We start from the raw sequence: 13,043 nt of genomic DNA on the forward strand, positions 1-13,043 counted from the left end.
CCTTTTTATTGAAAGGGAACAAAATTCTCACTATTATGGTAAATCCACTTAACTGTTAATATTGCTTTCCAGACATACGAACCAATATTTTAATAAGATGAGATTGATCTGAAGAAGAGTTTAAAATACGTAAATAATGAATCACAGTCTCTCTTTCAATCTCTTAACCTCTCCTTCATAATTCAGCAGATTAGTATTCTGTTTGAAGTGTAAAATTACACCGGTGTGCTTATAATGTTAACTTTAGCACATCGCGTCATCAGATGTTAAAAATCAATCTGCTTGGCGCAGAGCTAAAGAAAGAGGTGTGTGGCGCTTGCGGAGCAGATACACACGTGCTAGAGAAGCCCTTCTGCAGACCAATGCTGTTGTGTTGGCATTTCAGTTACTGCAAAATTAGGAATTTCCCCATGCTGCATTGTTGGTAAAACAATTATTACAAATTTGAAAAATGTGCTCGTAGTTGTGTAAAATAATGCATGTTTTCTATATATAAAGTTATTTGTTTTGTAAAGCAGCATGGCTTTACGGTTTAGTTTGTTACCTCAGATTGAATTGATTCAAATGGCGCGAGACACAGAACATAGACTCAAGCAACTTTGCCATGCATGAGGCTTAGAAGTAGAACATAATTAAAGTTAGTTTCCGGGTGCACAGACAGAGGAACCCCAAACTGTACCTGAGTCTGCTTGAAAACAGTGATCAGGAAGGGTAACGCGAACGCCACGGTTCACTTGAGATGTGATCTCGTTTGCAACAAATCACGGAAATACTGCTTGTATAAGTTGGTCAAGCAGTGTATTGTTGCATTAATCACTCGCTTTTCTGACACACACAGGTCTACTGTAAACAACGAGCAGCAGATCTAGTTTCTAATTTAAATATGTACAGTTGAAGTCAGAATTATTAGCCCCCCTGTTTATTTTTTCCCCAATTTCTGTTTCATGGAGAGAAGATTTTTTTCACCACATCTGTAACTATAATAGTTTTAATAATTTCTAATAACTGATTTATTTTATCTTTGCCATGATGGCAGTAAATAATATTTTACTAGATATGTTTTAAGACACTTTTATACAGCTTAATGTGACATTTAAAGGCTTCACTAGGTAAATTAGTTTAACTAGGCAGGTTAGGGTAATTAGGCAGGTTATTCTATAACAATGGTTTGTTCTGTAGACTATCGAAAATAAAAAAAATAATTCTGACTTCAACTGTAATTCTATATAAAAAATATAGTATTATATATCCATATCATGAGTTAATGTTTAGATTTCAAAGGTATACAATTATCTCATGTGTATGTGCAATTTATATTTCAAAATATCTTAAAAATTGTGTGTGTGTGCGTGTATATATATATATATATATATATATATATATATATATATATATATATATATATATATGTTTGTATGACACATATATGTATCCTGTATTTACCAGGTTCAAGCAACATTACCAGGTTTTGATGAATAGGCTACAATACATAAATACTTTACAGCACTTGTAAGCCATTTTTAATTAACTTTTAAAATCAAGTTTTAATTTAAACGTTTTTTGTCTGGAAGTACAGTTAATGTTTAAACTACTTATAATGTTTAAAATGGCTGACAATGATACATATTCTTAATAATAGTAATTATTCTGCCTGGTTTTTGAACTGTGCAGTGCTGTAGCTGCTGAATTAGGTCTACTACGCCCCTGTATTTCAATACTGGTCATTATGGTGGTACTTGGAAAAAATGAGAACCACTGCTCTGAATAATAATTTTTTTTCTGTTCAAATTTCATTGAAAATATTAGCTATTAGCAACTGAACTGATAATAACTGATAGGTGGTCTCTTAATTTTTTTTCCCAGAGCTGTATGACCAATGTAGATGATTTTCCACAGGATGAAATGAAAATTGAGAAATACACTACAGCTGACATGATGTGGTACAATACTAAAAGATTACAGTTGATCACGCCTCTATGAGCTTGTTTATTTAGTCTAACAGGAAATTTAAACCATTACTAAAGCAATTACAATTGTGCACTGTGAGATAACAGTTAACAGTATTTTTAGAACATGACTTTAAATTTCCATCAGAAGGAAATAAACACTTCCCTCTATCCTTCTCATGAACTTTTCCAAATCTTAAAATATCTTCTTCACCTCATGAAAAATACAGAGAAGGCAGTGCTTTTCAACTGATGTGGGTCATGAGAAAAAGAAACTGTGAAAATGATAAAGGGAAGTTGCCAACAAAAGCATCTCTCTCATGTCATGAGGTTTAAAAATAACAGCACTGATCTGAGAGCTGTTGAAACAGGAGATCCCTTTGTCAGAAAGCAGGACCTCCCTGGAGTCTACAGGTGGTCACGGTTGCTTATGAAGTTCAGGTAAACATCTGTACAAATGCCTTTCCATTCTGTCATAAACAATGACATCAGTGAGAGGTTCACTTTTGTCAACATTGTGACTGATGTGGTCTCAACTTTCAGAATCTGTTGTATGTGCCTTATAATGTTATTGATTCACACAATAGTGAAAAAAGAAAACTAGTCAAGCATCAAATGTGTTCAACAGACAAGTTAAGGGCCAGTCACATTTCCATTTTTTTTTCTGTGGTTTGAACTAGAGCTGGGCCGATAAATTATATTATATTAAATAACAATTTTTTATCGCAAAATTTATGTCAATAACAATGATAAGCTGTGGACTTTTTTACTCTATATTGATCTAAGAGCCAATCACACAGCAGAAGTAGGCAACAATTGGAATCTAAGTGTGTTGATGTTAGGAATGTACTGAATTTTCAGCCAACGAAAATATATCGGATGAAAATGGACCCTCTGATTTTTGTGGCTTCAGTCATTGAAATATATATCGCTACCGTTTACTATAGAAAATAATTATAGAGATTGCATTTTTGCCATATCACCCAGCTCAAGTTTGAATATTGGGGATTCTCTAGGGCCAATAACCAGGGTAACACCCCACCCCAAACTTGGTCACCTGGGACTGAAGAAGACGTCATGAAGTGTAGTTTGGTGAGGAGAGGGTTAATGAAGTTGTTTTTCCCATGTTTTAACTTAAGGCTGCCAGCTAACATCAACATTTCAAACTATTTTTTATCTCAAAACTCACTTTCAGAAAACAGCGAGTGTCTTAAATATCTCCCAGCTGCCATCTGATTAGAATTCAGAGCATTGTATGAGGCAGAAATATCAGTATAAATGTTTATACAACAGTTCTGTCTAGTTCTCGAATCTGTTTGGCTTATAGTCGTGTAATATTCTGTAATAACAGCAAAATGTGTATTACTCTGCCAACATAGACTGACAGCAGATCAATAGACTCACTACAGTATGACAAATATTGTAGCTGTTGGACAACATAATGTACTTTTGAGGCTTTTTTTTAGGCCAGAATGTAGTTGTTTAGATTGCAGCTATGCAGTTTATTTATAATAGAATATTGTCTATTTTAAATATTTATAATTTCGGAGATCAGGGGACATCAGCCTGTCACACTGAGCAGAGCGAAGATGGTTGCACCACAAGATGGTCAAAGAGACTGCATAATAAGCAGCGAAAAACTCAGCATTTTCTTTTCGGATTTTAAACTACAGCTGATCAAATCATTAAATCATTATTAAACAGGTAAGTCTCATTCTAAATTGTTCTCCCTTATTTGTATGTTGTTGTGCTGTATTTATACCATAGTAATCTGCAAGTGTTTTCTTTGCTTTGGCTTTTTTAGGCTTAATTATTGTGATCTGATTGAAACAAAGAATTCTCCATGTTTGATTTTCTTTTATCTATAGACGATGATGCCGTCAAACTGTTGTATAAATGCAATATCACACTCGTAGCAGTGCAATATGGCTGTATATTGTCACAGGTGGGACACTAAGGCAACTCACGCCTCCCACCAGTGCCGATATACAGTCATTATCCACTGCTACCAGTGTGATACTGCTCATACCAACCATAAATGTATTTGCAAACAACATCTATAATCAACACACATTAAGCCAAATTGTACTACACGGCTGTTAAATGCTTGAATCTGATTGCCTGATGAACATTCTAGGTGTGCTATTATTATCAGATAAACACACAGCTCAAGTTTAAAAATCACTAAAATGTTCAAAATGAATGTTCTTTTATTTTACAGCCTACAACAGTTAAAAAATAATGATAAAAAACAAAGGACTTTAGACAAAATATATATATATAAAAAAAACTAGTCTACACACAAAAATCTGACAAATTTCTTGAACAGCAACATCTGAACAATATCGATAAGTCTAGAAATAAATAAAGTATCATGGCCATATTACCACCTTACAATCAAGAATTCAATGGTTCGACATCAATTATTTCAGACCAATTAAAGGATTAAGATAAATCATATAAAATGAAACAGGGTTTCTGCAGGTTTCTTCAAATCAAATTGTAGACTTTTTAAGACCCTTTCAAGACCATGATGAATTAAATTTTAGACTCAAAGAAGGCTTAACACTACGCAGTTTTTCGAATGGCCCAGTTACTTCTGTAAATAGTTTTTGTATTAATGGAAGATCATGTAAAGGGATGTGTTGCGAGTTTTCTTTCTTTCTTTTTTTATTTTTAATAGCAATCGGAAATCCATCAGAAACTACTTTAAATGCTGATCTGCTTAAGAATAATTTACTATCATTAAATATCCTTCTGATTTATTTATCAAATAAACAGCTAAAAAGAACAGAATTTATTGGACAATATGCTTTTCTAACATAATAATCGTCTAAACTGCCACATTTAATCCAACGAATTCATATCTTGCAGCTGATTTTTTTAAATTTGCTTATATGAGATATAAATAAACAAAATAAAACAAACGCAATCAACACACACATAAGACTATGGTTATATCATAATGTCAAAATTACATCAGAGGATATTCACGTGGTGGGGGGAAATTCAGTAAAACTTCAGACCAAAGGTTTGTGATGCTGGGAAACCTGTGACAAAATCTGTGATTCAACACCCCACATAAGGAAACAACATGATGGGACACTGAATCGTACGCATCCGTCATTTTCATAAAGCCACACACATCGATGACGACAATGACATCTGTCATCCCCCTGTTTTCCTACACTGACTTCTTGGTAAGTTAAATCAAGAATGAATACATCAATTCTTTCACAGAATGTTTTTCAGACCACCTACGAAAATCAAGCAAGACTTTCCCACTAACATAACTGACTACTAATTTTACAAAACATTTAGGAAGTTTTTTTTACAAACATGGAGGCTGGCAGTAAAATATTCACAAATAAGGACAAATAAAGCTCCAGAAGTAGGAGAGGCAGAATATTATTAGATGGCTCTAATAATATACAGATACAATAGAAACATTGTGGCATGCAGCGAGCGCATGTTTTTGAGAAGATAAGTACTTCATGAGGGCTGCGTATCTCTTGTGGTTTTACCAAAGCAATGGAACGCTGTGACGTCTGCCCATCATCTTAACCACACATGCTTCTCCATGAACACGCCAAAGAGCTAAAAACAAGACTGGGGGCTTATGCCCACAATCAACGAGTGTGACATTCTGAGAGAACTTGCAAAACTGTGGGGGAAACATGCACATATTGCTGAGGAGAAAAATAACAGCATGAGCATGAGAGTTTTGAAAGAAACAGATGTGAAAAATGCTACAAAACTGCAGGTGAACGCTTAAAGAAAGCACTTAAACTTTTGTCAATGTGTCTGAATTTAGAATTTCATCTTTTGAGATTTCTTTATTCTGTAGAGTACTGATGACATCATTTTAAAAATGTGTTTTATAATCTTATTTTTTTGTTTTAGTTGTTACCTTTATTACAGTAGGAAAGAATGTATATTTAAAGCAAAGTTTGAGGGATATAAACCGATTTTCAATCATTCATATTACTTCGTCTTAGTCCCTTATTTATCAGGGGTCTCCACAGCGGAATGAACTTCCAACAATTTCAGCATATGTTTTATGCAGCAGATGTCCTTCCAGCCACAACCCAGTGCTGCCAAACTCCCATACACTCACACATTTACACACACTCATACACTATGGTCAATTTAGTTTTTAATTCACTTAAACTGATTTAGTGAATCAGTTTAGTTCCAATTCACTTATATACCGCATGTCTTTAGACTATGGGGGAAATGCCGCCCCAATTTTCAACCATAACAAGTGAAAATATTTGTTATTCTGACCAATTGTCATTTTGTGACATGCAAAATGCTTTAAATAACGATCCTTTTATTTTGAAATTTGAAAGAAATGTTATCAGACTTTAACTGAAATATAATACAATACAATAAAAAAAAATATAATACAATTTTACTTAAAGTCAATCCGGAGGAACTAAACACGTCATTGTTCCTATAGTTTTGCATACAATATCTTATTCCCCCTTTAAATGTGAACAGAAAGCACTCACACATACATTTGCCCCTTCTCCTTTCTTTCTTACCTACATATACATTTTATGCACTTTATACGTTTTCTGAATTTCTGAAGTCCCCACCCCACACTCTTATTTGTCTGACAATCCCATTTCAGGTCTCACTAAAGCCGAGTTTATGATGTAAATTTGGCCATTATTTGGTCATCTGAGTCAAACTTTGGAAAAGATTTCTATAATAGATCTTAGTTAAAATCTGTCACCTTTGATTGCCATTGTTAGAACTTTATGAGTTAGAAAAGTAATGCATTACAGTAACTAAATACTTTTTGCTGTAACAAAGTATAGTGTAAAAGGGGGTCCAGACACTCCACACACCCTCTTTACATTGTATTCTTTAAAAAAAAAAAAAAAAACAAAACATTGTTAAGAAATACAAAAAAGAAAAGAAGGCAAAATTTTGACGCTGATGAGCGTACTCTCATAGATGACAATGTTTACTATTCTAAAAGACGTGGTGTGGAATTTTGCATCCAGTGTGCGATGAGCTTAAATAAATAATCATTTTACAATAATAGGGTGGACTGGTTGTCTCAAAGTTTGCATTGAAAGGGTGGGTATCTAGATGATGACAGCTATAGGACTGGCAAAAGATCCTTTCTGTGATATGATTATCAATAAAGTTGAATTTGTTCTAAATGTTTAGATTATATGATGACCATAGGGTTAAGTAAAATTTTATAAACTAATTTTGACAGGAGCACGTGATATGATTGATCGCGGCTGGTCTCTCGTCCGTAAGCAGCGATAATCTAATCATATCGATCCAAGTCTACAATAAATAGACTGATTTCACCTTACTTGCCCTATCTTTGTTATGGAAGAATCACCCCTTCCGCCCCATCTCCTCCTTTTCCTCTGTTTACCAGGGGGAGCTCTTGAGATCTAACTAATCTTGGACTCCATTTATGCTAAATGACAAGGCAGGAGCCATGCTCAATCATCTCCAAGCTCAGGGTTTTCTCCCAGGATAGGATGCCAAACTTGCAAAAAGCGTCAAGCAATATGAGTATAAACTCTGAAAACTGAAGTAAAACTGGAATGATATGGGTCTCGTTGTTATTTCTGTATGCCAAGTTATGCGTTTTCCTCAGGAACTTCAGGCTCATTCATTACGACCTCTCATATGAAACTGGATTTTGATGAAAACAAAAACCTGTCAAATCTTTTGAGATTCTATTGTATGAGAGAGACTTTCTTTGTATTAGTTAGCTGCCAGTATAAAGATGTTTATTGTACCATTCTGATAAGATACAAGACATCCTTGAAGTCTATAAGCATTCTTTGTGTGTGTGTGTGTGTGTGTGTGTGTGTGTGTGTGTGTGTGTTCTTCATCGGAGGAGACTTCTTTGCTTGTCGCCAAAGTAATCATTGGTGATTTTGTTTAGAATTTTACGCACACATGTTGAGATTGTCTAAGTCTATCTGTGTTCTAACCAATCAGGTTAAACCTCCTATATGTGTGACGCAGCTTGTGATATTACATTAGAGTATAATTGCTGTGATTTTGATACTGCGTGGCGTACAAACTATGTGCTTATTTCCTGCTTTATCAGGGGTCGCCACTGAATGAACTGCAGTTACTCTGGCATTTGTTTTACCTGCCGATGCCCATCCCCAACCCTCAGCGCTGGGAAACACTTACACACTCTCTTATTTACACTCTATGGCCATTTTAGTGTATTCAGTTCACCTATACAGCACGCTTAGGACTGTGGAGGAAACCCAAGCAGACACGGAGAGCACATGCAAACAGAAACACCTTCAGGGCTCGAACCAACAACCATCTTGCTGAGACCACCGTGCCCCCCCCAACCCACAGTTTTATTGTTAAAAGAAAAAAACCTTTTGCATCCACACTAATGCATGATAATGTTCTGTTTATCATTAGCATTTAATTATTTAATGCTTTTCATTAGCATTTTCCTAGCTGATGGATACTAAAAACACTACAATCCATTCAGAATTTTAAGATGATAAAAGAAGGAAAATTCTGGCATCATCTACTCACTTTCAATTTTTTTTTAATCTCTTTTTCTTGATGAACACAAAAGACTAGAAAAACCAGAAGCTTCTATATACTTATATATAAATATATATATATATATATATATATATATATATATATATATATATATATATATATATATATATATATATATATATATATATATATACTCACCGGCCACTTTAATAGGTACACTTATCCAACTGTTCGTTATCACAAGTTTTTCTAATCAGCCTGCAGCAGTTCAAACCAAGCATCAAAATGGGGACGAAAGGTGATTTAAATTACTTGAACGTGGCATGGTTGTTGGTGCCAGACGTGCTGGTCTGAGTATTTCAGAAACCTAATCTACTGAGCATTCCACAAACAACCATCTCTATTGTTTATAAAGAATGGTCCGAAAAAGAGAAAATATCCAGTGAGCGGCAGTTCTGTGGGCGCAAATGTAGATTAGAAAAATGTTGCCTGGTCTGATGAGTCTCGATTTTCACTGCAACACTTGGATGGTAGGGTCAGAATTTGGCATCAAAAACATAAAAGCATGGATCTATTTTTCCTTGTATCAACAGTTCAGGCTGGTGGTGGTGGTGTAATGTTGTGGGGGATATTTTCTCCGCACACTTTGGGCCCATTAGTACCAATTGAGCATCATGTCAACACCACAGCCTGACCGAGTATTGTTGCTGACCATGTCCATCCCTTTATGACTTCAGTGTACCAATCTTCTGATGGCTACTGCCAGCAGGATAACATGCCATGTCAAATGAATCATCTCAGACTGGTTTCTTGAACATGACAATGAGTTCACTTTACTCAGATGGCCACAGTCCCCCAATCTTAATCCAACAGAGCACCTTTGGTGGCACGGGAAATTGGTATCATGGATAAGCAACCGACAAATCTGCAGCAACTGTATAATGCTATCATGTCAGTATATAAACCAAAACCTCTGAGAAATTTTCCAGTATCTTGTTGAATCTATGCCCTGGAGGATTAAAGCAGTTCTGAAGGCAAAAGGGGTTCCAACCCGATAGTTGTAAGGTGTACCTTATAAAGTGGCCGCCGAGTGTATATCTTATTTAATTATGACTTTCATAGATTTTTTTTAACAGCAAGTAAAAAATGTTAAAATAAGGTGACCTATCCTTTGTATTTTGATAAGCAGTTCTTTGTCGGACAAGTAGATTTAATATAAGCAACTATATTTGTTTTTTTGCTCATAACCTACCTCAAGCTCTTTTATCTTGTCATCTGCCGTCTTCTGCTTTTCCAAAAGCTGATTAGAGATCTCACCTTTTGACTGCAAAATAAACCTGAATAAAGGAAGGAAGAGAAGGTCAAAACAACAGAGAGTAAAGGGTCCAGATTTGAAACCTCCAGAATTATACATACATCCGTCCTGCTCCCTCAAACATCCGAGTGCTTTCAGGAAGTGATGTAATCTCTCCATGCGTGAGATTTGCGTGCTTCTTTACACGACTCAGCTGTTCGATCTGCAGGTCTGCCAGCTTCACCTTCTGCTGAGTGTCAACCATTTTCGCCTGCAGCTCTGCAAAAGCCTGCAAAGATGCCGAGATTGAGGTTTTGATTAGAAGGAAATCCGCTGTGATATGATGCAAATACAAAGTTGAAGTCAGAATTATTAGCCCCCCTTTGATTTTTTTTCTTTTTTAAATATTTTCCAAATGATGTTTAACAGAGCAAGAACATTTTTACAGCATCTTTGATAATATTTTTATCTTCTGGAAAAAGTGTTATTTGTTTTATTTCGGCTAGAATAAAAGCAGTTTTTAAATTTTAAATGTCACTTTAAGCTGTATAGTAGTGTCTTAAAAAATATCTAGTAATATATTATTTACTGTCATCATGGCAGAGATAAAATAAATCCGTTATTAGAAATGATCTATTAAAACTTTTATGCTTAATTGGGGGAAAAAATTAACAGGGGGGCTAATAATTCTGACTTCAACTGTAAATTTACAATAAAATTTTATTCATTTTTTTCCCTGAATTTGCATAAAATAGCAAAAAACGTGCATACATGTTTATATTCTGTTTTAGAAAACACGTCGCTTCTGATGAGTTAAAAAAAAATCTAAATTTGGCGGAAATGACATTGATTTTTGTTTTCTGAATGAAATACAGGGTTCTGCAGGTTTCACAAAATTAAATTTAGGACATTTTAAGACATTTTTAAGACCATTATGAATGCAATTTTAGACTTATACAGAACTTAATGCTGAGGATTTTTTATATCCAAGTTAGAAAAGATTTTCACTTGCTAGATAAAAAAAATATTAACATTGAATACAGGAAATATTATGTTTCAATATTTTTTTTATAAATTTTCAAAAATATTCATCTACAAACCCAATAATCAGGGCCAGACAGAATCTGCTGACATTTTTGCTATTTCTGCTGAGAAATTTGTAAAATAAAAAAATAAAAAAATAAAACAGCTGATTTTTGTGGAATGATTATGGTTATAGCGTCATAACTAAAAACTTAATACATGAAATAAAAGCAACAGCTTTTTAGCTCTTATGTTTACAATGCAAATCCAACTAGATCCACGTATTTAGTAAACAAAGCAAGTTTCTCATAATACATCCACTAAAAGACAGAAAATATTACTCTAAAAACTGAATTGTAAATACATCATATGAACATTTTAATATTACTATTGTTATATCACAATAATATTATTGAAAACAATTTAAAACTGAATAAATATAATTTTATACACATTTATACAAGTAAATAAATAGACTCAATGATGGGCTAAAAGTCTGCGGAAATTTGCATGCGCAGATTCCGTGTGGGCCTTCCTATAACCCTTACCAAGAATAGAACAAAGCATAGCTGTCAATTACTTCCGTCTACAATAATAATATTTTAATAATACAAAATGTAGGTCAGGTCAGCAACCACAGCGGTATATAAAGTGGAGTACTTTTTAACAAATGTTACTGTGAGAAAAGTAATTAAATGCTATTTTTAAATAAAACGTTAAAAGTTTTATTGAGATTGGGATTGTTGGTGATTGTTGAGTGTTAATGGCCAGATTGGGTAGTTATTCATGAACATAGGAAAATTAAGACCTGCTAAAAAATATTTAAGACCTACAACACAATATTTTAGTAAATCTAATACTTTTTAAGGCCTAAAATTTTGTTTTTGAGATTTAAGACATTTTAAGACTTTTTAAGACCCCACAGATATCCTGGAAATAACACAGATTTTGTTTCTATTTATAAAAGCTTTATATTTATAATTTGTATGTGTCATCAAATGAGTAATTGTGATTATTGCATTGCAAAATGAATGCAAATAAAATATCTTATGTATATATTAATATATTAATACACATTCATTTAAAAAAAAATGTTTATTTATAATTATCTATCATTAATGTTTGCATATAATACTAATTATACATAAATATAACTGTATTTTTATAATAATAAATCATCTATAGATATAATAAAAAATATTATTTTGTATGTTACTAATTACGATTAAACATTTGACAGCTCTTTTTGACAGCACAATAATAACATTTTTTTCACATTCATATGTAATACAGCAAATTCAGCATTTCCTATAGCTGTAACTGTTATATTTAAACAATTTATATGTTGTTATATGTTGTTGCAGTTGGTAGGGCATTCGTTATGTAAAACATGTGCTGGATAAGTTGGCGATTCGTTCCACTGTGGCGACCCCTGATGAATAAAGAGAAGCCGAAGTAAAATGAATGAATGAATGAATTAGTTGTGACAAATTTGGTGCCACTAATAAATCTTTCCCAGGTTTTCAACATAAATTCTAGAACAAAAATAAGACACTTAGAAAGTCACAACATATAATCTATAAATATATATAAAATATACATAAATATAGACATCACTAAATATTTTGTAAATAAAAAATATTATTTTGCATGTGACTAATTATGATTAAACATTTGACAGCTCTTTTTGACAGCACAATAATAAATTTTTTATCAAATTCATATGTAATACAGCAAATCCAGCATTTCCTATAGCTGTAACAGTTATATTTCAACAAATTATGTCATATATATATATATATATATATATATATATATATATATATATATATATGGATAAGCAAAAACTAAAGAATAAGCCATATTGAAAGCTTCCTATAGCATGTAATGATGTGTTGATAGATTGATATGTGTTTGGATATTCATTTCTAAAGGATTTACAGTGGTAAACTATAAATATGACGTTGCACATCTTTATAACAAACAATACACATTAAAAGGATTCGCATGCACCTACGTTACACACTGACAGATCGCGTTGCTTAAACAGTTTTATACCTTACTTCTGCTCCACAAAAGCTTAATAACATTTATTCAGTATTTTATCATAACAAAGTAACAACTCTGTTTGGTTTTTAGATATAAAACCAAAAACCACCCTTTACCTTCTTCAACTCGAGGTCTACGGGAGCCGCCATGATGCTAAGTGGTACGAGTCCCTGCGCATGCGCGAAACAAAGAGCTTGTTGCAAAACCTA

At 33.4% G+C, this 13,043-nt stretch overlaps 2 protein-coding genes across 2 annotated transcripts in view; both read right to left on the reverse strand.

Moving 5' to 3' along the window:
• The window catches only part of pfdn1 (prefoldin subunit 1), a 45,215-nt gene extending 32,219 nt beyond the window's left edge, over window positions 1-12,996 (reverse strand). The window contains 3 exon segments of the mRNA NM_001013344.1: window positions 9,721-9,805; window positions 9,885-10,051; window positions 12,951-12,996. Coding sequence (NP_001013362.1) covers window positions 9,721-9,805; window positions 9,885-10,051; window positions 12,951-12,983 — 285 coding nt within the window. The 5' untranslated portion in view covers window positions 12,984-12,996.
• The window catches only part of timd4 (T cell immunoglobulin and mucin domain containing 4), a 1,098,921-nt gene that overhangs the window by 793,676 nt on the left and 292,202 nt on the right, over window positions 1-13,043 (reverse strand). The gene's annotated exons all lie outside the window — the stretch shown is intronic.

Source organism: Danio rerio, chromosome 21 (assembly GCF_052040795.2).
Source record: "Danio rerio strain M-AB ecotype USA chromosome 21, GRCz13ab, whole genome shotgun sequence".
Classification (NCBI taxonomy): domain Eukaryota; kingdom Metazoa; phylum Chordata; class Actinopteri; order Cypriniformes; family Danionidae; genus Danio; species Danio rerio.